This window comes from Uloborus diversus, chromosome 7 (assembly GCF_026930045.1).
Source record: "Uloborus diversus isolate 005 chromosome 7, Udiv.v.3.1, whole genome shotgun sequence".
Taxonomy (NCBI): domain Eukaryota; kingdom Metazoa; phylum Arthropoda; class Arachnida; order Araneae; family Uloboridae; genus Uloborus; species Uloborus diversus.
In genome coordinates, this window is record NC_072737.1 from 111458258 (window position 1) to 111484580 (window position 26323).

Here is a 26323-nt window from a genome sequence, read left to right on the forward strand (position 1 = left end):
TTTCCCCGTTTTTTTTTTTTCTCGAAAACGTTAACATTTTCCACATTTTAGACCATCCCTTTTTAGCAAATGCTAAAGAAGTAAATACTTAAACATTCTGTTATGATTTTTACATGATCTGACTGTGAAAGAAAGACTAAATAATTAGAGTAAATGGCCGACTACGCGGAAAGTGCGGGCATCGCCGTAATCTCGAATTTTCCCGATAGTTGCGAATTATTGCTCATTAAATATATATATATATATATATATATATATATATATATATATATATATATATATATATATATATATATATATATACATAATACGGCTACAGCATAAATTTTTATTGTTATAAAATCGAAATAAGAGAAACCAGTAAAATAAAATCGTAAAAGCGAAGTTAAACTCTTTACAAAAATTGCGATCGCAAAAGTGAACCCTTTTGGTGCAAAAGATTAAAAATCAGATGTTTTTTAACATAAAAATGTTCATTATATTTCATTTCCTCCTTTTATAACGTTAAATTCAAAATTAGTGGCAAAACCTTCCCGTTTTTCCCATAGGTAGGGACTCGACTTACGATTTTTTCCTGATTTCTCTGTTAAAAATAGGGAGGGGGTGGGCGACTTATCCGCGAGTATATACTGTAATGTGGTAATTACATGCGGCTGAATCGATTATTTCAGAAAGGGCGTAAGTCTTACGGGAATCCATTTTACTTATGCCCTTTCTGAAATAATCGATTCAGTTGAATCTCGTTACAGCGAAATTCAAGGGGGCAACACAATTTGGTCATTGTAACGGAAATTTCGTTATAATGGAATTTGAGAAATGCAGTGGCCAGTGAAACGGGATCGAAAATTAATTTCGCTTGAACAGTAGTTATTTCGTTGTTATTGGTATTCTCTCTTATGGGATTTTGCTGTAGCATGACTCAAATTGATAACCTGTTTATTTCGCCCTGCAAGTAGCTCAGAATGTATGAAATCATTGAAATAAATATATAGGTAATAAATAATCCACGTTTTCCATGAGCAAAAATGAGGAAATTTATAAAGGATGTAAAGTTAATGATACAATGAAAATTGATGGCATGTAATAGCTGAAACGATAAGAAAATATTTTGCTAAGAATTCGTTTTATTGAAGTGTACTTCATAAGAATGATTGCCTTTATTATATTTAATCGGTAATTATATTTTAGTATGAACGAATCAAGTTTTTTTTTCGATTTATTAATTAAATAATTACTTGATCAAGTTAACATCTTTAGTTTTTCGTTTACAATTTATTACTGCTATTCTAATCGGCTGTTATGATGTACATAGGTATTAGACTTTGCAGCAAGTCATGACTTGCTAATGGAAAGCATTCAAGTTCTAATAACAGGCTTTAAAATTTATAAGAGTTATGATCAAATTGAACGTCACTTATAAACTAGTTTTCTACGTATGAACATCACAGAGCTTATTGTTCACAATGTAATTCTTTAACAATATAAATTGTTAACAATAAAAAGATTTGGTTTTCGAAAGACCAACAAAAACTTTATCTGTGATGATTTATAAATTACGCTCCACCAGCTGTGATATTTTTAATTTTTTTTTTTATAAACTAATAATTTCTATAAGTTGTACATGGTATTTGTTCATCTTACAAGCATTTATTCAGTTCAAAAATAATGTTGATTCCTCAAACCTATGATCAGACGCAGAATTCTTCAAATTTTCCTCAGTGCATCAAGCAGCAATTCCATTTCAGCTAAAATATGAAGAAGTTCTAATTAGTTCAGTTGAGAAAGAAATCACACATAGCATTATTGGCCAAAAACAAATACTTTTAATTTAATAGTCTGACGAAATCGTTGAAGTTCGAAAGAAATGTCTCTAATTTACGAGAACAATAGGAAATAATGATCAGACGAAAGGCACAACCAGATTTAATAGCACTACTAAGCAAAAAAAAAAGAAACTTAAAAATGCTTTGACACCATTCTTACTGATTCTTAAGTGAAACTAGCTGCGTTGCCCGGCTTTGCCCGGTCTACCTTGAAAATAAAAATTGTGTCAAGTGACGTATATTCAACAATCAGGATTAAATAATAATAAAAAAATAAATAAATAAAAAAAAAACAATGAAAGAATTTCCCTTCTTAACAATGACGACAGATATTAAAATACCCTTAAGAAATTTTAATGAAAAAGATGGATTTAAAAAGCGTAACCATGGAAAACACAAAATAAAATAATAAATTAAAATGAGACAAATCTTGAATGATGGAAAGAAACAATGGATTCAAAAAGCGTAACCGGGAAATGCGAAAATAAAATGGTTAACAACTTGAATGGAAATATGATTTTTCGAACTTGATTTTAAAAAGCTTGTAACTTTTTTCCCTTTGGAGATAAAAGCTTAGTTTTTCGACCATAGGTCGAGATAGATCTGGAGTAAAAAATTTCATTTTTATAATGGTGTCAAAAAGAAAACTGTGGGACAATTCCTTCACTTTTTATTGATAGATTTAATGAAGAAAGTAGTGCCTAAATTTCAGCTAGCCTAAACAAAATTGAGCTAAAAACGCAAATAACTCCCGCCGTAATTAAGTTAGAGCATTGAAACGAGTTGCGTAGAACGCGGAAAATTCTACCCTTTCCAACGATATATAACATTAATATATGCAAATAATTTTTCACCCCTATGTTCGGGAATTTATGTAAAAAGTAGGCCTAAATTGGAATAAAAAAAGAACTAGTGAAGCAACGGTTATACGTTTTTAAAGGGATTGTATGAAAAAAGCATACAAATGAAAAAACGTATAATAGGTATAGGTTAATGTGTATTAGACTCTGCTGGGACCAATTTAAGAAACATATACTTGATAAAAACGTATAAAAGAGAAACGTATAAACGGTGCTTCACTGTATTCATCGAATTTTTTTCGAACTGGTCTGAAAACCTTTCCAGTGCTGAAGGAACACTACTCCGAAAATTTCAGCGAAATCGACCGGGTAGTTCTCGAGTTTTACGCGTTCACACAAACAGACGCTTGGAGACTTTGGAGACTTCATTTTTATATTATGTAGAGATTAATTCAAATTTGATTACCATTTCCCCCCCACCGCCCACCAATTTTTGGAGATAGCTACAGTCTGACCACCGATTAGATGGTAAGGCAAACATCCAGTTTATAAAGGCGGAAATGGACGTATTTATTAGTTTTCAGGGATGCCAGCTTTTACTGATGAATGTTAGCCTCTAAATTAAGCAGAGTCACATTCAAATGAGCGGAACACGCGCATAAAAATTTTGCTTTTTCCACCTCATTCTGATATAGACTCGTCTTAACTCATAGAGTAAAGAAATTACATAGAGAGGCCCCGCTATACTAAGAAATTGAAGCCGGAAGTTGCACCGGTGTACCCCAAGATCCTTAGCTTATTGCTAAATAACTTGAGACATTTTGATTTAAAACATTCCATTGCTGAATCCCAATTGGTTGCTAATTTAAACGTAGATATTCTTGCAAGTTTATGAAGCACGTTTTTGAAATTGCATTAAAATATGAATTAAAATGCAAACCAATCCGCGAGCTACTTTATTCGGTCTCTTAACGAGATTTGAGAAAGCTATTCTCGAGAAGCGATCATGTAATCATAACCCCGCTTATCAATTCACCGCTGTATCCCATAATTCCGGCTTCAGTTTCATCTCCTTTTTACCATATACGGGCCTCTCTATGTAAATTTCTTTACTCTATGTCTTAACTGTACATTTGCCAATTCCATATAATCCGTGGGCAGACTGTGCCCCTCATTTTTTTCAGTTTTAGAGTCTCACTGCCATTATTTTGGTTTGGAATGGAGCCGTGTAACAAAACGTTCACACATTGAACATTTGTAACTGAAAAACGAATTTTATTTATTTTTAAATTCATGCACCGCCTATTGAGATGTGTATAGTAGTTTTGAGAATATTATTCTTTGATATCAGATCTATCAACGGTTCTCACCCTCCTACTATTAATATCATTAAAATAGAAAAAAAAAAAAAAAAAAAAAAACACTTGAACCAACTTCAGAGTACTCAACTGTCTTAGCAATCGGCAGAGATCGCAAACATGTTGTCACGATAGTGACGACTTCTCCTTATTTACCATGAATCTTAACTGAAAATTTTTGATTTTGATCTTAATGTCTAATTGTATCGTTGGACCATGATTTATACTATTTTGCCAAACCAAAGTTGTAACAGTATTAAAGTTGTACTTACCTTGTAAATCTCTTGCGAGCGAAGCAACTTGAGGCTTAGCGTCAAGAATTTCGATGCTCTGAGTGTATGCGTTGTAACGTACTGTGAATGGGCGTGGTATGGAGAGAGCAAATTCCCTGTAAAAAAATAAGAATACGAACTTGATAATTTCATATGCACTGAAAAATGTCAAGACGTTTAAAAGTCAAAAGGAAAATTATCTCTTTATATTAAACTAAATAAATAAATAAAAAGTTTTCTCATTGAAATTTTGAAAGTGTCTGTCCAGGAGATCTCGCAGAGCCCACAGCTTTTAGATTGGTACAAAATTAAATTGTGCCTCGGTAGTTTGTTCCTCAGACCTTTTTTTCCTTTTTGTAAATTTCGAATTGTTTTCTTCTTTTGCGTTTTTTGTAAAAAATTTTAAGCTAAAACTTCACATAAATTGCGTTAAAAAAATGAAGCATCTCCTCTCTTAATATTCTTTGTCATTCGAAAGAGGATTTTTTTTCTGCATAAGATGAAGTTTGTTACAATTTTCTTAATTAATTAAAACAGGAGATATAAGGTTTGAGCAAAATGTTACTGGAAACCACGAATCTGAAAACGACATTTCAAAAGTACGAAACGACGTTTTGCTAAGCTCAGGTGACTAGCATCTGTAGCTGTAACTTAGTACAAGTTAGCTTGGACACCAGGTCAGGAGTGCTCTTCGAAGCGTTTTTTCTTTTCTTGGATTTAATGCGAAACTTTGTTCTAACTATAATGAGCTCTTTAAAAGCATTCGATTTTCAACGGAACGAGTAGAAGGCTGTTTAAAGGGTTAAATCTCGCGCGAACCAAATAAGACGGCGAAGCAATCTTTGGGCATTGGTGAGCAGTTAACGGAGTCCTCTTGTATAGAAAAAAAAGTACGATATGAGGACAGTAAAAAAAAAAGCGTTTCCAAGAAAGGAACTACAAATTGATTAAATGTCTCATGTGTGCTGAGTAATACTTAAAAAAATATAGGACTGTTTTTCAAGAAAAAGTTTAAAAACCCGGTTTTTTTTTTGTGTGTGTTAATATTTCCAGTTTTATTGCGTATCTCTCGTACATTACGCTTATGAGTCTCCCATAATTGCCACTACAAGTGGTTTAACAGATTGGACGGGATCCTGAGGACAGTTCTATTATTTGACTCAGACCAGACGGCTGAGCAACTCCTGATCCAGCACCCCCAGAAGTATTGATTTCTAATGCGAACTTGGGGAACTTGGTGATCACGGCAGATTTAACGTGAAACAGCAGTGTGAAATCTAGGGAGAGATCCTTTGATCCCCCGCCCCGGCGATAACCTTTTCGGGTCGGTAAATTCAGCCCATTTGTGTGGGTTTTTTTTTTTCGTCGACACTCGATGTAAAAACTTGAAAGAAGATGCGTAAGGGTGGATTTCAAGATTTTCCCTGACTCGAAATAATCGAAGATCCGGCACTGTGCGCCAGTCTCTTTTATTTTGTATTCAAATTTTTCTACTTTCATGTACCTCTCGTACATGAAAACATTGAAACATAAGAACCACTCAGCACTACAGAATATTGGGGCACGAGACATGAATTCTTGATATATTTCTTCTATTTACTGTTCGGTTTAAACATTAAAAAAAGGGGGAAGGGACAAATTTGGGGAAAAAAATTCTCTTAATGATGTTAGAAAACTTCGAAGAATTGCTACATGCTCTTTAATGTCTGATTAACGCACGGTTCTGCAGTCCGTGGACCTGCGCACTACAGTTTTAGGGGCACCAAAATGTGATTCAGTCCTTTCTTTCTTCCAACTTTAGGTTACTACTGCTTCGAAAATGGGTAGATTTTCTTGTGAAAGTGGTACCAAACTGCACTAGGACACTAGGACCTGGGAGGCACCTGATTATAGTTTGATCGGGCCTTAAATGGACTTAAATATTAAAAATAGCTCGCTCTTAATTATCTTTTCCCTGAATTCTATTAGTTATAACGAGGACTTAATTTGTATCAGAGCTCACAGGAGCTTAACTCTAGCACTTCTTTTCAACTTTGCATCAAGTTTAACATTATTTTTGACGAAATTAAGCCCATTTGCGTGCAAAAAGAAACTCAAAGGATTTTTGGGCTCCTGCACTTCTTTTGCTGGAAATGTAACTGCTCATAACACAAAAAGGAAAATATTGTACCTTCGTATTGAGAATTATTCCGTATATAACATTACTACAGTTTATACGGTTTATGAACGACTGATGGTACTTTTGCTCTGGGATTAATTTCTATCAAAAAAAGTGCAGGAGCCCTATAGTTCCCTCAATTTCTTTTTACTTTTAAATAACCTGGATTTTGCTTAAATTTGCATGAAAAGAAGTGCTGGAGCTTAGCTCCTGTGAGCTCCTATGCAATTTTAAACCCTGCTTTTGCTTGAACCTTTCAGCCAATATTAATCTCTGTTCAAACTATGCATTCCAACATGATTAACAGGATTAGCTGCATTCCTTGGCGAAAAATCCGTTATTTCAAAATGCATTGACGGTAGGTTGTCTGATCATTAAATGTCTGACATTAGTTATGATGGAAATTTTAATAGAAACAATTACCTGACTTTTCGTTGGGCGTCATCAAAACTTTCAGCTAAGTAGTAAATTGGCTGGTACTCTGTGATGGGGTACTTTTGTACACCCGTCTTGGGAGGATCAAAATCCCTAATTTCTGGTTTTCCACTTAAACTGTACTGCAAAGGTAAAGGTTTTATGATTACATTCCAGACTTTTTCTGAGCTAACAAACATTATGTATGGAGAAAAAAAAAAGACAAGGAAACATGAAATCGAAACAGTTCTCTCAATAAATTTTCAACAGCATAGTTTTGTAAAAGTATCGAAAAACTTTAATTAAAATATCTTTACTAATAATAAAGCTGCAAGTCTCTCTGTCTGGATGTCTGGATCTCTGTCTGTCTGGATGTCAGGATATCTGTGACGCGCATAGCGCCTAGACCGTTCGGCCGATTTTCCCGAAATTTGGTGCACCTCGAAGCGATTTTTCGAAAACTCGATTTTGTTCTTTTTATATTCCAATTTTAAGAAAATTTTACCGAGCAAATTATCACAACGTGGACGAATAAACTACGAAATTATCATATCGTGGAACCGTAACATGGGCAAGCAAATGAATATAGCAAATTGGCGAGAAATTCATCATCCATTAGTTGTAAATATACAGGCGTACCAAATGACCTTTTAATTTTCTACTACGGGCAAAGCCGTGCGGGTACCACTAGTAAGAAATAAAATGACACAAGGTAATTAACATAATGACAAACATATACATATATACAATACATATGAGACAGTGAGAAGCTAAGGGATGTAAGTGACAAAACAAAAAAAAAAAAAAAATCGAGATAGTAGTGTAAATGTTAGGAGAATCACTCCTCTGTTATTGGGCAATACCTCTGGTAGGCTGGTAGGTGCTGCTATGCAGCAGGATTTAGGTGGGAAATTCAATGAAAGCCTTCCTAGGATATAAGCTTTGAACGCTACTCGAAGCTTTAAAAAGTCCACTTACCACCTTTTGCTTCTCACTATCTCAAATGAAAAAGACACCAAAATAAATAAAATTTTCAAAAAGTCATTCCATTACTAAAGAACCATCGGCAGAGAAGTTCACTACGACCACGAAAACGTGTTAGTGAATCCAAATCGACAGTGCCCGATTAAGATATCGAGAAGTCATAGACCAAATATTTTTTTTTGGAGCCCTTCTTAATTCAAACTGTATAATTTTAGCCATTGGCTGAAACAATCTTAGCCATAGAATAAACACTGAAGTAATTTCAGCCATTTGGGGCTGGGCAAGGCCCCTATATATACGAGTCGACGCCACAGTGGGGCAAGTGTATGGAGAGCTTGGACATTTCAATAAAACCAATTTCTACTTGAAAATGTGATAATATTTTGTTATTTAAAATGTAAAGATAATCAAATACTAAGTCATTAATGCAAAATAAAATATTTAATTAACATTTAAAAACAATTTTTAAAGAAATATGTAACAGTATTTTAGCCAATTTCCATTCCATCATCTTCAAGCAAATTCTTCACTTGTTGTGACATTTCGTGGTGCAAACTGCAAATCTTTGGACGCAAATTTGAGATAAGAGGATCAGAATTGATTAATAAATTATTAAAAACGTCTCTATTGTTATCTATTCTGGACGTTTTCCTTGAATGCAATTCCCTATACGATCGAAAATACTTATGGTTTGCCTCTTGAGCGTCTTCGGAGAATTGACCGATTGGTACTATAGCATACTTAGCTATTTCGCGTCCGTGTATAAGTAATTTATGCACTGTAATGGGCATAAAATACCAACCATATAAATTCACATACATCTGAGCTGTCCTCTTTTGCATATTGTAACGGATTCGGTGCGACTTCCACTTTCTTGAAATGAAGACACAGTTCTTGATAAAAACACAGGAAATTTATTTACACTATGTACAGGAAAGATCTTCAACAACTGCTAAATTATTCATCAGCAATTAAGCAATTATCACACAACACCGTAAACTCAACGTTTACACACGTATTTACTTCCAAATACGAAAACAACACAGCGAAATGCCTCGCTATAAACAGAGCAAAATGCTCTCCGTTCGAAATCTGAATCGAAACTAACTGTTTATCCATCGCTAACGGCTTAAATACACCGAAAAGAATTTTCTCAAATATTCCACACGCTTCTCGAAATGCGTTGACCGTTATCAAATTTTATCAATGAACAAAAAGGGAATAGGGGTCGTATATTTTAGCCATATGAAAAAGGGGTTGTATATTCATTACGGGAAACTATTTACAGGTTACGTTACTACAATAATTACTATTTACAGGATTTGTAACATTGCCCCCTTCCTAAAAACTGCACGTCCTGGGCAGTACAATCCCCAGAAAGGGTGCCAAACTTCTATCACATGTTCACAAATATACACATTAATTAATAACTAACAGATACAGAAAATACAATAATAACAAGAAATATTACTAAACATTAAAAGCAAAAATTAATTATCTACAACTTTTATGTTATCAACCATGGTTGTTTACGTAATACTCATGAACTATGGCCATAGTATGGGGCTAACCGATCATAATGTACAACCCTAGGTTTTGCATTAGGTGATTTTTGGATCTTCACTACGACGTCATTTAGTCGGTTAAGGACTTTGTAGGGTCCATCCCAATGCGACTGCAATTTGGGTGACAGACCTTTCCGTCGGATGGGATTCCATAACCAAACCTTGTCGCCTTCGTTGAATTCATGTCCAGTAGACCTTGTGTCGTATCGGGTCTTCATCTTCTCCGCCGCGATGTTGATTCGCTCTCGTGCGAAGTTATGAACGTCTTCCAACCGGGCCTGGAGATCCTGGATGTACTCCTCAGGCGATGAAGGCGCATCCGGAGGACGACCGAAGACGAGATCAAAAGGTAGCCGAAGCTCTCGTCCGAAGAGCATCTGAGATGGGGCAAATCCGGTAGTCTCGTGGACAGCACTTCGGTAGGCCAGCAGGAACAAAGGTAGCTTCTTGTCCCAATCCTGTTGATTTCTGGATACCATAAGCGAGAGATTGTTCAGGATTGTGCGGTTAAATCTCTCCACCATGCCGTCCGATTGTGGGTGTAGTGGTGTTGTCCTAGTTTTCTCAATTCCGAAAATTTGACATAGGTCCTTAAACACAGCAGAGATGAAATTCCTCCCTTGATCGGAATGAATCTGCAAAGGTGTTCCATATCTCGAGATCCAATGTTGAACTAGAGTCTCTGCTACGGTGGTGGCCTCTTGATCTGGAATGGGATATGCTTCCGGCCATTTGGTGAAGTAGTCGATGGAAACAAGAATGTATTTGTTCCCATCAGCAGTTCTTGGTAGAGGACCCAGGATGTCGATCCCAATTCGTTCGAAAGGAGCTCCAACGTTGTACAGATGTAGCTTCCCTCTGCTTCTTTTCTTCGGTCCTTTACGAGCAGCACAGGCGTCACAAGAACGGCACCTCTTCTCCACGTCATCCTTCACCTTGGTCCAGAAGAAGCGCTCCCGAACTTTATTGAGCGTTTTCAAGACACCAAAATGTCCTCCAGTCGCACTACTATGTATTTCTTTCAGAACATCTGAAATCCTGGATCGGGGAAGTAGTAACTGCCACCTAGATGTCTTGCCGTCGTCAGATTCCCATTTCCGGTGTAGCACGCCGTTCCGTAAATGGAGTGAGTTCCATAAAGCCCAGTATCTTTTTGTTGCAGGACTGAAGATGGAAACGTCCTGCCAGCTAGGGCGTCGACTGTCACTTTCCATGAACTCCAAAATTGGTTTTATGTCGGGGTCTTCAAGTTGATCTTTTCGAACTTGGTCGTCACTCCATGGATCAGGTTCTGATGATGTTGGAGTCACTGTCACCTGATAGGCGGTAGGGCTAGTCGTTCCATACTGTTTCTCGATTCGGGAACAATAGTGGCACTTCTCAGGACAGGGTCTCCTTGATAAAGCGTCAGCATTCCCGTGAGATAACCCTTTTCGGTGCTTGATCTCCATGTCATATTCCTGGAGCCGCTGTATCCACCTGGCTATCTGGCCTTCTGGATTCCTGAAGTTCAAAAGCCAAGTTAACGAGGCATGATCTGTCCGTAGCAAAAATTTTCGGCCGTAGAGGTAATGGTGGAAGTGTTCTACAGCTTTCACTATGGCCAGTAACTCCTTTCTGGTGACGCAGTAATTTCGCTCCGACTTTGATAAGCATTTGCTCCAGTAAGCGATGACATGTTCATTTCCGTCAATTTCTTGGGATAAAACAGCTCCGATGCCCTCGTTGCTCGCATCAGTGTCCAGGATGAAGGATTTTTCAGGCTGAGGATAGGCGAGGATAGGCGTTGATGTTAAAGCCTCCTTCAGTCGTAGAAATGCATTTTCGCATTCTTTGGACCATTCAAACTTTTGCTTGCTCTCCGTCAGCTTATGCAAAGGTCGTGCAATGTTGGAAAAACCCTTCACAAACTTCCTATAGTACGTGCAGAGCCCCAGGAAACTTCGCAGCTGATGGATGTTTTCGGGACGACTCCAACTCTTGACCGCAGATACCTTCTCTGGATCGGTTTGCACACCCTCAGAAGAGATGATGTGACCAAGATAGTTCACTTCCCGGCGGAACAAATTACATTTGGACGGACTTAACTTCAGATTGGCTTCCTTAAGCTTTTGCAGCACCTTCCTAAGATTTGCCAGATGTTCTTCGAAACGGCGTCCCACGATGATGATATCGTCTAAGTAGACCAGACAGGATTCGTAGGAAAGTCCTCTTAACACTGTCTCCATAAGACGCTCGAACGTAGCTGGTGCATTGCAGAGGCCGAAGGGCATCACTTTAAACTGCCATAAGCCTTGTCCAGTTGTAAATGCTGTCTTCTCTCGGTCATCAGGGTGTATCTCAACCTGCCAGTAGCCGCTCTTCAAGTCCAGGGTCGAAAACCACTTGTGTCCGGAAAGAGTGTCCAAGGTGTCGTCTATCCGTGGAAGAGGGTAACTGTCTTTCTTGGTGATTTCATTCAGCCGTCGGTAATCGACACAAAATCTGGTGGAGCCATCTTTCTTTCGGACTAAGACGATGGGAGAAGCCCAGGGACTGGATGAAGGTTCGATTACATCATTCTCCTTCATCTCTTTCAGGAGGGTCTCAACCTCTTCCTTCTTAGCGAACGGTAGTCGTCTTGGATGCTGTTTAACAGGGGGGTGTTCTCCAGTGTAGATCCTATGCTGCGTTAAATTCGTACGGCCAACATCCTCCGATGTAGATGAAAACAGATGCTTGAAGTCGTCCACCAATTGTTCCGCAGCAGTTCTTTGATCTTTCGATAATGGCGCACTCCCAATTAACTTCGACGTCAAGGACTCAGAAGACACAGTCTCAGGGGAATTGATTCTTCTAATGATGCAGTTTACTGGAGTACAAGTTGCCAACACTTCACCTTTTCGGATATTCCTTGGCCTTTCACTCACGTTGGCGACTCTCACCGGAATTACATCCTTAGAAAGGTCCACAAGCGTAGATGCTACCAGCACTCCTTTTAGGTTATTGCTTAGGTTAGGGTATTCAATGAGTCCAAATCGAAAACTATTGCTTTCTTCAAGGGAGCCAGGTATTAATGATTCTGACCTTGAGGGAATCGATAAATCTGTTTGAGCTATTATTTGATGAGCGGATTTTACATCACTCTCTGCAGGGAAAACGGCTATGTCTTCTCTCATCGAGTGCAGCTCATTAGTCTTGAAGTCGAGAGTGAAGTCATATTTCTTCAAAAAGTCCAATCCGAGAATGAAGGGGTCCGTGATATTAGCGACGAATGCCGTATGATGGTAGGTGGCATTCCCAAACACTATTTCCAAGTCCACTTTACCGTCAATCTCGATTTTGTCACCTGTCACAGTCTGGAGACTTACGCGTGGCGATGTCCACAGCAGTTTCAATCCAAATTCACGAGCCACATCTGTCCTAACGATTGTCACATTGGCTCCAGTGTCGACAATCAGTTTGCAAGGATTCCCATTTACATGGGCGTAAATGAAAAGTCAATCACTGCCACTACTAGAAGAGGAAATCTGCAGAGCTCTGGTGGTGGTGATTTCCTTCCCTCGCGTAGCTTGGCGAGCCGGACAACTCCTTCGCAGGTGTCCTTCACTACCGCATTTCCAGCACTTCTGCTCTTGTTTCTTTTGGGCTGTTATGCTGCTCAAATGTCTTGTCAAGTCACCGAGTTGTCTCTCAAGTTCAGCGAGGTGGGACGACCTGGAATCAGACTCATCAGCTTCCTGAGTCCGAATTAGATGGCGATCCACACGGGTTGCTTCTTGGGCGGCCTCGTATCTCATCGCATACACAACGGCAGAATTCAGGTCTTTGACATCCGCCATCCGTAGAGCTTTCTGGATTTCCGGATCTCGAACCCCGTCGATGTAGTTGTTGAGTGCCAGGTTGTCTCGAACATCCGCAGGACAGTCACAAAAAGCAAGATGAGACAATCTCTCGACGTCCGCCGCTAGCTCTTGCAGGGTTTCCCCGGTTTTCTGGAAACGGGACTTCAACTGGAGTCGGCTGAAATCTTTCTGGCACTTCTCACCGAAGCGAAGCTCCAACGCAGATGTGAGGGCGGCGAAATCCAGGCGCTGGCTGTCCGGAAGGGTCTGAAGAATGTCCGCTGCGTCACCTCTCAGGGATGCTGCAAGATGGCAGGCCTTGGTAGCAGAGTCCCATCCGTTCGCTTCCGCCACTATCATGAATTGGGTTTTGTACACCTGCCACGAACTTTTCCCATCAAATGTGGCCAGTTTAATGGACGGTCGAGCAACAGATGTGGGAGCGCAAAACTGTACAGAGCTGCTTTCCGCGGTCGCCAATCTCCTTTCCATGTCTTTAATTTTCTCATCCACATGATTCTCAACTGTTGCGATACGGTTTTCTACTGTTTCAAATTTTTCATCAAAAGCATCAACTCGATGCTCTATCTCATTAAATTTATTTTCCATCACAGTCTTTACCGAAGTAAGGTCGTTTTTAATTTCCTCTTGGTTAGAAGCTAAATCCTTTTTCAGCACCATTAAATCACTTTTCCATTGTTCTTGATTAGCCGCCATATCATTTTTTAATTGTTCTTGATTAGCCGCCATATCATTTTTTAATTGTTCTTGATTAGCCGCCATATCACTCTTCACAGAGTTGATTGCATCAAGCAGTTGTTTTAATTGTTCATCCATTGCGCGAGTAATCACCATAAAATTAAAGTCCAAATTTAAAAAGTCTTTATGAAAAAATGTCCAAAGTCACACTTACTGCAAGAAAGTCCTGAAGTGGCCCCACGTTGGGCGCCAAATTGTAACGGATTCGGTGCGACTTCCACTTTCTTGAAATGAAGACACAGTTCTTGATAAAAACACAGGAAATTTATTTACACTATGTACAGGAAAGATCTTCAACAACTGCTAAATTATTCATCAGCAATTAAGCAATTATCACACAACACCGTAAACTCAACGTTTACACACGTATTTACTTCCAAATACGAAAACAACACAGCGAAATGCCTCGCTATAAACAGAGCAAAATGCTCTCCGTTCGAAATCTGAATCGAAACTAACTGTTTATCCATCGCTAACGGCTTAAATACACCGAAAAGAATTTTCTCAAATATTCCACACGCTTCTCGAAATGCGTTGACCGTTATCAAATTTTATCAATGAACAAAAAGGGAATAGGGGTCGTATATTTTAGCCATATGAAAAAGGGGTTGTATATTCATTACGGGAAACTATTTACAGGTTACGTTACTACAATAATTACTATTTACAGGATTTGTAACAATATATTTCAAATTTTTTAAATTTAATCATGAATCCAGATGAAATAACTTGCAAAATCGTTGAAAATCGTTTTATCATGTCAAGATTTATTCCGGTTATGGAAGCTGATAATTCTGCATTCGCAAAGAACTTTCGTGACGTATTTCCGTCGTTGGATGTTCCATGGCCTTGTTTTACATAATCTACCATCAACCCCAGCTTAGATTTAAAGTCGTTTTGTATTCTTGCCTTTCTTTGTTGTAACAATTCTTTGTGGACAGGTGACTTCGCACTCCACTCCTTGAAGTCAAGCCTATAAGCAATGTGTATGAGGCATTCAAAACAACGTATCCAACAATGCAGAGGTGATAAACCAAAACGAAAATGGTCTTCTTTAATTTCTTTTTTGTTCATCACACTTAAATTATTCATTTCTTTAGGTAACGCGTCGCAAATATAACAACGCATCGAGGAAGTAGTTTCCGTTAAGTAGTTGTAAATTTGCCATCCACCATAGTTAAATGCAATTCATAATTTATGGTAATAACATGATCTTGATCTACGAGTATGTATGGCTGAAGGGTATCTATTTGCGATTGCACTTTTTCTACGAAATTTGTCGCTATTTCTTTCGTTTCCTTTGCAAATTCGAAACTTATTGGTCGACAAAATCTAGTAGAAGAAGGCTTTTCATTATCCAAACCACCATATCTTCATCTTTCTTGATAATTTTAAGGGGGACTACACTAATAATAAATATCGTTGAGTCATCTATTTCAGTGCTAGAAGATTGTTTGTACTGCGACTGGATGGAAGCACCGTCACATCCCCATTTTAATATCGCAGTGAGGTTCTGAGGGGAGCTTTTTTCAATTTTATGAGATAACAATTTTATGAATCGGGAAGAAGTATGATCTAATAAATTTTGAAAACCTACGTTAACTCCGGGATCTGTAACTTTTACATTATCAGGATAGCACTCTTTTTTAGTAATTTGAATTTTTTTATAACTCGGATAAATGTTCCTGCCCAAATCTTTTGCATTTTTTCTGAGAGCATCATATTGAAACCTCGTAAGTTTAGCAGTTGCATACATGGCTAACATTTTATCATTGTAACCATGAATATTATTAGGTTTAGAGAGATTTTCACAAAATTCTTTTATTGTTTTAATATGCTCGGGATGGTTTTGGATAAAATTAAAAATATATACTGCCTCGTCGTCAGACCTGAGCTTTTTGTTTAAGACAAAATTAAACATTTCGTCAGAACAGTTTCTTAAATGTTGTTTTTCTGAGTTTTTGTCGATCGGACAAATGTTCAAACGATTTCGAGCATAATGGAGGAGAAATACCTGTTGATGAACAAGGCACAAGTTCATAAATGAATTCTTCCAAAAAAGACAAATCCATATTCAGCCACTGTTCATTTTTCCTGAGAAACGGTTTCCAAAGTTCTATTTGACGAAGACCACTTCGTTGATAAATAATTGCACCATTTTCTCAATTTATCTCTTAATTTCGTCTTTGTCGTATTTGTAATCTCAGAACCAAGAGTGTCAATCCATTTTTCCAGAGCCAGGTCGTAATCGGTAAAAGGAATAGAATTTGTCTTTAAAAAAATAAAAAGGCCACGGTTGGTTTTGAAACTCATCTTTCACCAGCAAGTCGATGGGGTCAAGCACCGATATCATTCAAGTTTGCTTACCAAAGCGAGCGTACACTAGAATTCGTATACACTAGAGCCATCGTAGAATTACATTGTTAAGTACAAAACTTTAGACTGCACAAAAAACGTATTCATTGATCGCCGAATAGCAATAATTGATAAGCGAAATCTTTAGAACATAAACAACAACTCTAAGTAATGCTAAGACCTATTTAGAAAATATCATTAAATGAAGCATGAGCAGACGATAGATTACAAATTAAATACAAATTAAAGTTAAATTCATTTTTTAACACAATGTTCTATTTTTTTCGTTTATGGCTGTTTAATAACAGACGATATTTTAAATTATTTTTTAATGACTTTTTACAACTTGGCATACACGAAAAAAAGTCCGAAGCGTCACTGATTACTTTCGGATATTGGATAACTGAACTCGGGGATTCTGACGATGATACTTCAGAATAAAAGAGGAAATTTTTAAATTCCTTCAGAATTTATTTTGGATAAATCTGGTGAAGTATTAAATGGATATTTAAATTAAAAAGTGTTTACTTTTGTTTGTTAGATAACTTGCTGAACTAAAATCAAAAGTAAATAGCTTTTAATGCTCTAAAAAGTAAATAGCTTGCTGTAAGTTCTCCTAATATAGAATGTAATAAAATAAATTAGATGTTTATTAAGGACAAACGTTTGCTTTTTGAAGAAAACACTTTTCTTGATGTACATGTATAATATTTTGATCTTTTCAAAATATGCCTGCTCCTTGTTTTCATTTTTACTCATTTTGTGATGTGTTTGTTATTGTGTACATACAATTTATGAGAAGTATTTTTGGAAGATTATTGTGTCTTTTTCGTCTGCTGTCACTTATAACTCAAAACAGTACCAATTTTCGTAGTCCCCGAAATAAGCAAACGAAACCATGCTTCTAAGCATCTCATATGATTTTGTCCCACAGTCGACAAATGACACAATGAAACTGATTCCTCAAAGTATTTAATTGAAATAATTTGCAATAAAAAGTAAACAAACTGAAAACTGTAAACATGTTTACTTGATTAAAGTGAAAAAACCAACGTAAATAATACGTTTCGTGCAACGTTCATTTTGTATTCGTTTCGTCGTCCTCATAGTAAAATATTTACTTATCTTTAATTTTCAATATCTTTTGAATAGGCAGGTTTAGGCAAAAACTGAAACCGGATTATGAAAGCTGAAACTCTCTACAATGCTTGGGATATATTTGTTTTGTTAGCATTTGTTAGCGATTTTCGTAATTCAAAAATACATTCAAAATACTTTGAAAATTATCTCCAAAATTTTCGTATTTTCTAAGAAACGTTTTTGGGTGTTTTTCTTATTTATTAGGAGTGCATAAAGCCCAGCTCATCACACTATTAAATTTGAACAGTTCTTAAACAAATTATCTACTGTTTACTAAATTGTCTTCTAACGAAGTAGCTAGTTAATTCTTCGAACTCAAGGTATTATCTTCGAGTAATAATGTTAAAAACTAGTAATATTAGTGGGAATCCTTATATATTATTTCTGTAGCCTGTTTTTGGTTTCTACGCCAGATTTTCCTCAATTCTTGATCAATTTCTTTGATTTACACCTTATTTTAAAGCTTATGGTGCTGGCTACTGACGAAAAATAGACCCACGGCCTAAAAATTGTTTTTTTCAGCCGAAAAACGTGTTTTAAAGAACCAGAATGAGGTTTTCGGTTAAACTTATAACTTTAACTTGCACTATGACCGACAGAGCTGAATAGCTTGATTGGCAGAGCGTTCTCCTCGTAACCAGGAGAATGCGTGTTCGGGCCCACGTCCGGACAATCTGCATCAAAATATTAACGAAATATCGTGCATTACATTAACAATTAAGTGAATAACAAATATGAGGAAATAGTATAAATGAGAAGAAAACGCTCCTTGCTCTTATGAAAACTTGATGTGACTTTGTGCTAAATTACTTCAGAAATGTACGTTTTCTTTTCTTTTTTTTTTTAAGCTTTGGCTCTGGTTAGAAAATTAAAGCATAATGTAAGCGAAAATATAAGTAACAGGTTTAAGATTTTAGACTATAATAGAATCGTTTTTTGTTTAAAAAAAAATAATAAATCGTATATTGAAATATATATTCTACTAATGAGTTTTTCAATCTTTGTACAAATAAAAAAATTACTACCTCAATTTGAAGAGTAAAATATATATTTTTTCTTCTTTTAGCAAAAAAAAAAAAAACAAATAGCTTATCACATTTTTACTACATTCGAAAAGCTACGCTTAAGAAAGAGCATAATTCAATTTATTTTGTATTTTAACCGTGCTGTTAAATGATGAACACGTGCTGCCATCTAAGTTATAACGGTTCAAGCAGCCTGCGGTTACAAATTGTAAAAATTTTCAAGAATAAAAAAAATGTTTCTTCAATATCTTATCTTATATATTATTCCCTTCTCATTTAAAAACTTATTAGGCTGGCTAATGAAGAAAAATAAACGTACGGTCTAAAAATCAAGTTTTCGAAAACGCCCCTTGCTGTTTCAAAACCTTGATGCTGCCTGTAATTCTTACGCATTTTTTAAAAGCAAAGTTCTAATGCAGTTTTCCATTTTTTACATCGCTTTCGACAAAAAAAAAAAAAAAACCTGTGTGTGTTTTCATATTTTAAAAAAGCTTAAAAGCACTGGACTTAGTTGTTCGGTTAAATTGATAAGTTTTTTTCGGTAGAGCGTTCTGCTATAAACTATCTGAACTTCGGGCAAGTTTGGGCTGTTCGATATAATATCAAATTTGTATTAGTATTACGCATTACATGTACTTATAACATACAAACGTAATAAAATAAATGCAGTGGGAATGCTACTTGGTGTTTTGACTCCTTTATGCAGGCTACAGTTATCATTCGGATAAGTTGACTGTTAATCGAAGGGTGTTCTTCCTTTTTTTAAAGCTTTGACTCACCCAGTAAACCTTTAATTTTTTATTTGTGCGACTGCGATATAAAACATTAAAATTATTATCAACGTCATTCGTAAGAAATCATTTTCTACTCCTCTGCTTTCTGCTGAGAAAAAAAACATTTTGTCTACGTTCGAAAAATTACTTTTAAAAAACGGATTCAGGTTAACTGGTTTTGGTTCTGAATTTTAAGTGCTCGATTAAAAGAGAAACATGTGCGGGAATTTAAGCCGTAATGGTTAAAGCAGCCTGCTATGGGAAATAGTTCAATATTCAAAAATAAAAACATTTATTTCCAATCTAATTTATTACTTCTCTAGAATGTTTGTTTCAATTGCTACGTCAGATATTCGTCATTCTTTAATCAAATCCCATGTTATACAAATAATTTTAAATCGTATCATGCTGGCTAATGACAAAAAATAGACGCATAATCTGATTACTTTTTTTCGGCAAAAAACTTTTTTGCTGTTTTTTACTACGCATTCCTTCAATGAATAGCATTCGAAAAGGAATACGCAATTGCTAAGTTTGTTGGGGTGTCGTGCTGTTAATCAGAATGGCGCCAATTCGAATCCGTGCCAATAAATATCTCTTTAATATTTCTTTTTTTTCGTCAGATGCTCACATGGGCAGAACTGTATTTGCCACAACCTTTTTTTTCACATGCATAATTACTGCTTTTTCAAGTGCCACATAGCCACACTTTTAATGATATTTATGTTTGCATTGAAAATATGTACAATCAAAAGGTGAGCGATTATCTAATTATCACAACGTTGTATTTAACGAGGTTTTGCTACTGATGTCTTCAAATTACATGCCTTTTCTTGTGCGCTTACTTTTTCCGTGTACTTTTTTTTCGGTTCTTCTTCATAATGTTCTTCCTTTGAAATTTTTAAAGAACGAAATGCCTTATGAAACGATTTGAAGCACAGTGCGGAGTTCCGCACGGGTCAACTAGTATGTTCTTAGTTTATCAATACAACAGTAAAAATGCAAAACTAAATGGTTTAATTTTCCGCACAATGTCCAAAATTAACATTAGGCTGGCCCACTGTGCGACGCATCAGCTTAAGATTAGCCTTTTTGGATCGGAGCGCGTGTTTGAGTGGTTGTCTTTCTGGCGAGTTATCGCGTTTGGTGATTGTTCACTGTGAGCAATTATTAGCGGCACGTGAATTGTTTATTAAATAAAATATTATTTTCGGCAAATTTGGTGAAATCCGAAATTTTGCTGTGGTAACCCTAACAGTGCAACAATGAAAAATCCGATCCAAAATGGCTAAACTTAAGCCGATGCGTCGGCCTATCTATATAGCGGCTCTAGGGCTTGGGGTCCCTAAATATCGAGGGCGCTGGGGGCCTAGTTCGCCTATTCAATAATCAGTCCCTGCAGGTCGAACCATTTGCCGTTTTCTTGATTTCTATGAACCTTTGTGTTTTGCACTGATGAAGAGGATCAATTTGCTAGCTTCTGAAAAATTCTTTGCAACTTTTATTCCTCTTTTGATTTTGTTCAACCGTATAGGTTTCACATCATACGTAATTAATAGCGGGTATTGAGTTAGTCAATGACCAGCCAAAGTATGCATTTAAAGTAAAATTGTATGAAATGCTCTTTCCTATATACCAAGCTCTTATTCTTTTGTTTCTACTAAAAACGATACAAAAGATAATGAAAATCTTTTTGATTTAGCGTACTGAATCTTTGAAGAAAAAAAATGATAGGATGTTCTGATAAATTGGATAGTTCGATCAATTGGATTTCGGGAATGGCAATGACACACTACGTTCTAAATGTTCACAATAGTAAAATACAGAGTGTGCTTTGGCTTTAGAACAATATTTAATTTTGAGTAAACGATAAAATACAATATACCTATATACATAACTTACTTCCAGTTCACCATAAGATGAAAGTAGTCCTGCTCCATAAGCCTTTACTTTGCCATTCTGCTTACAAAGTCCAAATTCAACGGTAAACCAATAACACTGTAAGACAAAATTGTTTCTCAGCTTTCAAGTTAGGTAAAAATAAAGTCGGTAATAATAATTATTAAATTCTTATTTCATGATAATTTTTACCTTATAAAAAGGACTAGCGTGCTAAAGAAAACTCACATACATAATATCTTTTTTGGACAATTTTATGACTCGTTACGACCAACAAATTATGATGTAAATCAGAATGATTAAATCAACCGCAAATAAATCAAACATTTCATATAAGTTTTGTTCATTTGATTTTTGGCTGTTGATTCTGCGATAGATAATTAGTTTTGTAGTCCAAATCTTCACGTCCAAAAATGATTCACAGAGTCCTTGAATGTAATGCTGTTATTTCGCTCCGGTTGATAGGAATCAACATATTTCGTCATTAGGATGTTCGGTTTTGCATTTAAAATGTTCACTTGTTGTTTAATGGTTTGCCGTAAGTTATCGCTTTTTTTTTCATTTATTGATAACATTTCTGTGTTATTTTGTGTCCCCTTACGTCGTCATATATGTTGCTTAAAAATCGTGCAAATATCTTTTTTTTTAAACTTAATTTTACGCAGTAAAGGAAGTGTAAATTATGTGTTGCTATCGCGAAAATGTTTTTCCATTTTCCCTCAATTTCCTGTCCAAATTTCAAATTTCAATTTACTCACTCTCGAATGAATGTTGGGTCGTTTTTTGGCTCGTCCGCACGTGCATATGCAGGTGAGGGTGGGCCACAATGAGACATGTGCCCGAATGAGACATTATACATTGAAAAATAAATACAATTCTGACAGCTAAATCTTGACCACGAAAAGAAGGCGGATGACCTTGAAGCGAAACATAATTTGTATCATTTGTAATAGGTAGAATCTGCGAGAAAGCACCGAATAGTAAGAGGCATGGTCTCATTCATCCTATCTATTCCAAAATAATAACAAACAACCTATTACAAACGATGCAAATTATGTTTTTGCTTCAAGGTTATCCGCCTTCTTTTCGTGGTCAAGCTATACCGCCACTTAGGAGGAGGAGTAAACATAACTAAAATGCTTCCCAGAGTTCCTAGTTCCATGCTGTTCTATGCTTCTGTTTTGTAGAAAAAAAATAGTTACTGTTTGGAACACACTGAAAGTTATTTGGATAATTTCTTGCATCTATCATAATCTTGAAAAACTTCAACAATTAAACTAAGTGTTGTAGTTTATGTTGTTACTGTCACTTTAATCTTCTATTATTTAGCTGTATCATTTTTAACTCATGGTTTATTTTAATGATATGAAGCAAAAATCTTTATTTTGCTGTTTGGACCAAAATGAGACAATTTTTTTGGATACAATGAAACGTCTCATTGTGGCCTAAGCAGCAGTAATTAAGTGTAGAATATTTATCTACTTCTTGTTTTAGTTTACAAAAAAGAAATTTAACAATAAAAAATAGGCTTGATTTAAAAATATTTGTATTTTAACTAATTATTACAAGTGAACTGTTTATTTTACTACACAGCTTTGTACAAAACAAAACTAGAAATCAGTTAGGTGTTGATAAGGTTGCCAAACGTGGTACATATTTCAAAGCACTTTAAATTATAATTAATATTTTTATAAAATTATTATATAATTTAATTATCAATTAATATTTGGCATTTATTATTTTATTTTTTTCCTGTTTTTTAAATCCTAATGATTTTTTTTGCTTACTGTAATTAAAATTGTTTCGTATGTAAGAAAAAAAAACAGTTTTAAACTTTTAAAATATGCGTTAAACAAAAAATAATGTGTTTATTTACAACCCTGGGCTGGAGTCAGGGGATAGGCTTTTATTACTCTGGTTGTAAATAAAAAAATTTTTTAATTCTCTTTTAGAATGTCCAAAGGAAGGAAGATGAGGTTTCTTTAACATGTGGCCCTACTTAATGTCTCATAGTGGCCCATGACTGGGCCACAATGAGACACTTTTCATCGAATTTATAAAGCCTCATACCTTTTTTTTCTAACATTAAATGAGCTAAATTTGATGCAATATACTATAATTTAATACCTTTAGTATAATCAAGTATGTTTCAGTGCTTTAGAACTCATTAATATACGAAAAATGAAAAATATGTGTTTTTTGTCTCATTGTGGTCCACCCTCCCCTACCTAAGAACGTATGGGTTGTCGAAATATTCATTTTGACGACCCCTGGTTTAATTATTAATGTATTCTCATAACGTTTATACGTAGGTACGTATGCATGTATAAATGTTTGCATGTATCACGCATAATTCAAAAACCGTATGCCATAAAGATAGAAATTTTGTATGTAGACTCTGGGATCTAGTTGAGAACCTCTTCTTTTGAGTGCATTTGGATGTTCCAAAAGAGGTCTTTTACACTTTTACACCTTTTTGAGACAAATCGGTGTTAATTTCAATGCATACGCCCGTGATGTTACAATTTGGTGACTACTTGGCAGTTTATCGCCAAGCTTTTGGTCGGCAAGTTTTTGTCGCCAATTTGGCGATATATTACCAAGTTTGCGACAAATTTGGCGAAGAATTTTTTTAAAAAAATATTCTGGTTTCAATTTGGTGCCATTGGCGATAGTTAACATGATGTCCATTCAATCATGTTCGGTCGATATTTGAAAAATAAGCATCTGTAAAAGCGGTTTTTTTTTTCATAGATCTGCGACAAGCTATGGGTAAAAGTATCTTATATCTTTAAATGAGCAATTCTTGTGGGTATGTATATATTTCGTATCTCGAAAACGTCTCTAACGATTTGGATGAAATTTTGTATTTAATTGTAGCTTTGCATTATAAGTTCATCTACATCAGTGTTCTTTCAGTAAAAACGCGATTTCTTTACAAAAAACAGTTTTTTAAAATGAAGTCTAATTAAGTTAAGCCTTGAAGTAAACTGAATTGACGCATCAGGCAGACGATTTACAGCCATAACAATGAAAGTTTGTCTCTTCTCGCTGTAAAACATAGACTAATAATAAGAATAGACAGAGCTTTCCCGGACTTGCTGATGAAAAAATTGGTTCATGGATACATCATGTGACTGGTGGAAGGCTTGGCGAAAACTTCGGCAGCATGGTTGCTAGATGGCAGGATTATCTATAGTTTGGCACTCGACATGTATTTTAAGACGTAATGTGTTTTTATTATAATTTTTTTTCCCCAGGTGCATAGATGATTGAACTGTTTTTCTTTTAGTTATGCATTATTTTGACATTAGTAATTAGTTTTTGATCAGTTTTCAGTAACTTTTATTTCATTCGGAACTGCTACGTCAGCGTTGGCGTAAACGTAATGGCGTAAACGTTTTGCGTTAACGCAAAAATGTACTAATCGGTATTCGCAACTCCAGCGCTCGAATACGCTACCTTGCGGAGATTTACAAAACTGCCGACAAAACTAAAACATTGCGTTCCATGTGTTCATATTGGGCAAAACAAATAGTTTGTTATGTGTATTTTTTTTTATTTGCGTAATTCATCATTTGGAATCGTCATCCGCAACAGCGTAACATCAAAAATATCTGATATTAACTGTGAGTACACATTTTATTTATCGTGTTCTGAGTGAATTTGAATAAATATCAGTTTTTCAATTCGATGAAAAAAAAAAAACGAACTTAACAGCATTGACTGGACACTTTTCCTTAACCTAATTCCACATAAATGATTTAAATAACCTTTGTTACTACAGTATCCTACTGAAATAGACAGTATGCAAATAATTTTTCTTGAAAATATTTATCGCAGAACAGATTGAAAAATCCAGAAAGAACGTTAAGAATTTGAACAATAAAAAATAAAAGTTCGCCAAAAATCTGTTTATAGGGTTATGGTTTTAAAATTGTGTGAAAGAATAATGTATCTTGACAAGATTTCGCATATCAGTTAAATCATTTCCATGACGAATGAATTAAATGCATGATGATTTCTTTTGATATCCAATCATATAGTCATAGAAATAAATTATCTAGTGTTAAACGTTACTCTTGACAGTCTGTCACGTATGTGCACTATGTGACAAAAATGTCAACAAATGCCGGAAATCTCACGAAACTGAACTTAATATGTACTAATGTATAGAAAAAACGGTACAAAATGAAAATGCCGTTCGAAGCGAACCAAAAATTTATGAATTCCGAATTCAACATCGTGAAAAGGGCTGCTTCAGAACAACTTACTGTGTATTCTGCATAATTTTTTACTTTCGTAATACTTTTTGATTTCTAATCTCTTTCTACATGGGTCAGAATAACCAAAAGACTTTGAAAAATCTTTTCAAATGAATAAAGAACAAAAAATCATACATGCGAACAAAAATATCTATCATTTCCTAAGTTTAGAAGCAATTTATATGTTACAGCGTGCGTTTGTTTTAGTTTTTTCATCGGCCATTAGACAGTGGCTGCAGCGCCCCCTATAGGTTGTTGGAGTTGCGAATTTTAAATTGAAATTGTATGTAAAAATCTTACCATTTGTCGATTCTTTTTGGGCGCTTGCATCTTTAATTGCTTAGAGAGTTATTGAAATTGAATAAGAAAATGCACAATACTATCTAAACGAAAAACTCGCTATATTAACAAAATATTTACAACTTAGAATAACAAATTTACAAATCGGACTCCATAAAAGATCGTTCTTCCGTGTTCCATCAATTCTATTTATTTTATTTCTCGCTCGCGTTGATCGTCTGCTACAATCAACGCCCGCTGTTGCTAGGATATCCACCAGTCACATGATTTGGTTTATGTGCAGCAAAAGGGTTGCCATAGCTCAGTCTACTCTTATTATTAGTCTATGCTTTAAAATTTTAAACTTGCTTAGGGTTGCCAGGTTTGGCTGATATTAGCCACTTTGGATAATTTCAAGCGCACTTGGCTGAAAACAAATTCAAAAAAAAAAAAAAAAAAATGCAAGTCGATGTAAAGTTTTTTTTTTAAGCCAAACTATTGCTTTACCGTCTTATTTTATTTTATTTATTTATCTTCTTTTTAACATTTCAAATAATTTTATATGTTTTTTAAATCACGCATCAAAATTTTATTTCGAAAAAACAAATGTCTTGAGACTATTTATATTTT

The 26323-nt window shown here is 35.6% G+C and overlaps 1 protein-coding gene across 2 annotated transcripts in view; it reads right to left on the minus strand.

Annotated features, from left to right (window-relative positions):
• Positions 1 to 315: 315 nt before the first annotated feature.
• The window catches only part of LOC129225497 (protein henna-like), a 76770-nt gene continuing 50762 nt past the window's right edge, over positions 316 to 26323 (minus strand). For both annotated transcript variants that reach the window (XM_054859923.1, XM_054859924.1), the window contains exons 10-13: positions 21153 to 21248; positions 6835 to 6968; positions 4254 to 4369; positions 316 to 1745 (exon numbers count right to left, since the gene is read on the minus strand). In XM_054859923.1, coding sequence (XP_054715898.1) covers positions 1705 to 1745; positions 4254 to 4369; positions 6835 to 6968; positions 21153 to 21248 — 387 coding nt within the window. In that variant the 3' untranslated portion in view covers positions 316 to 1704. The remainder of the gene's footprint in view (positions 1746 to 4253; positions 4370 to 6834; positions 6969 to 21152; positions 21249 to 26323) is intronic.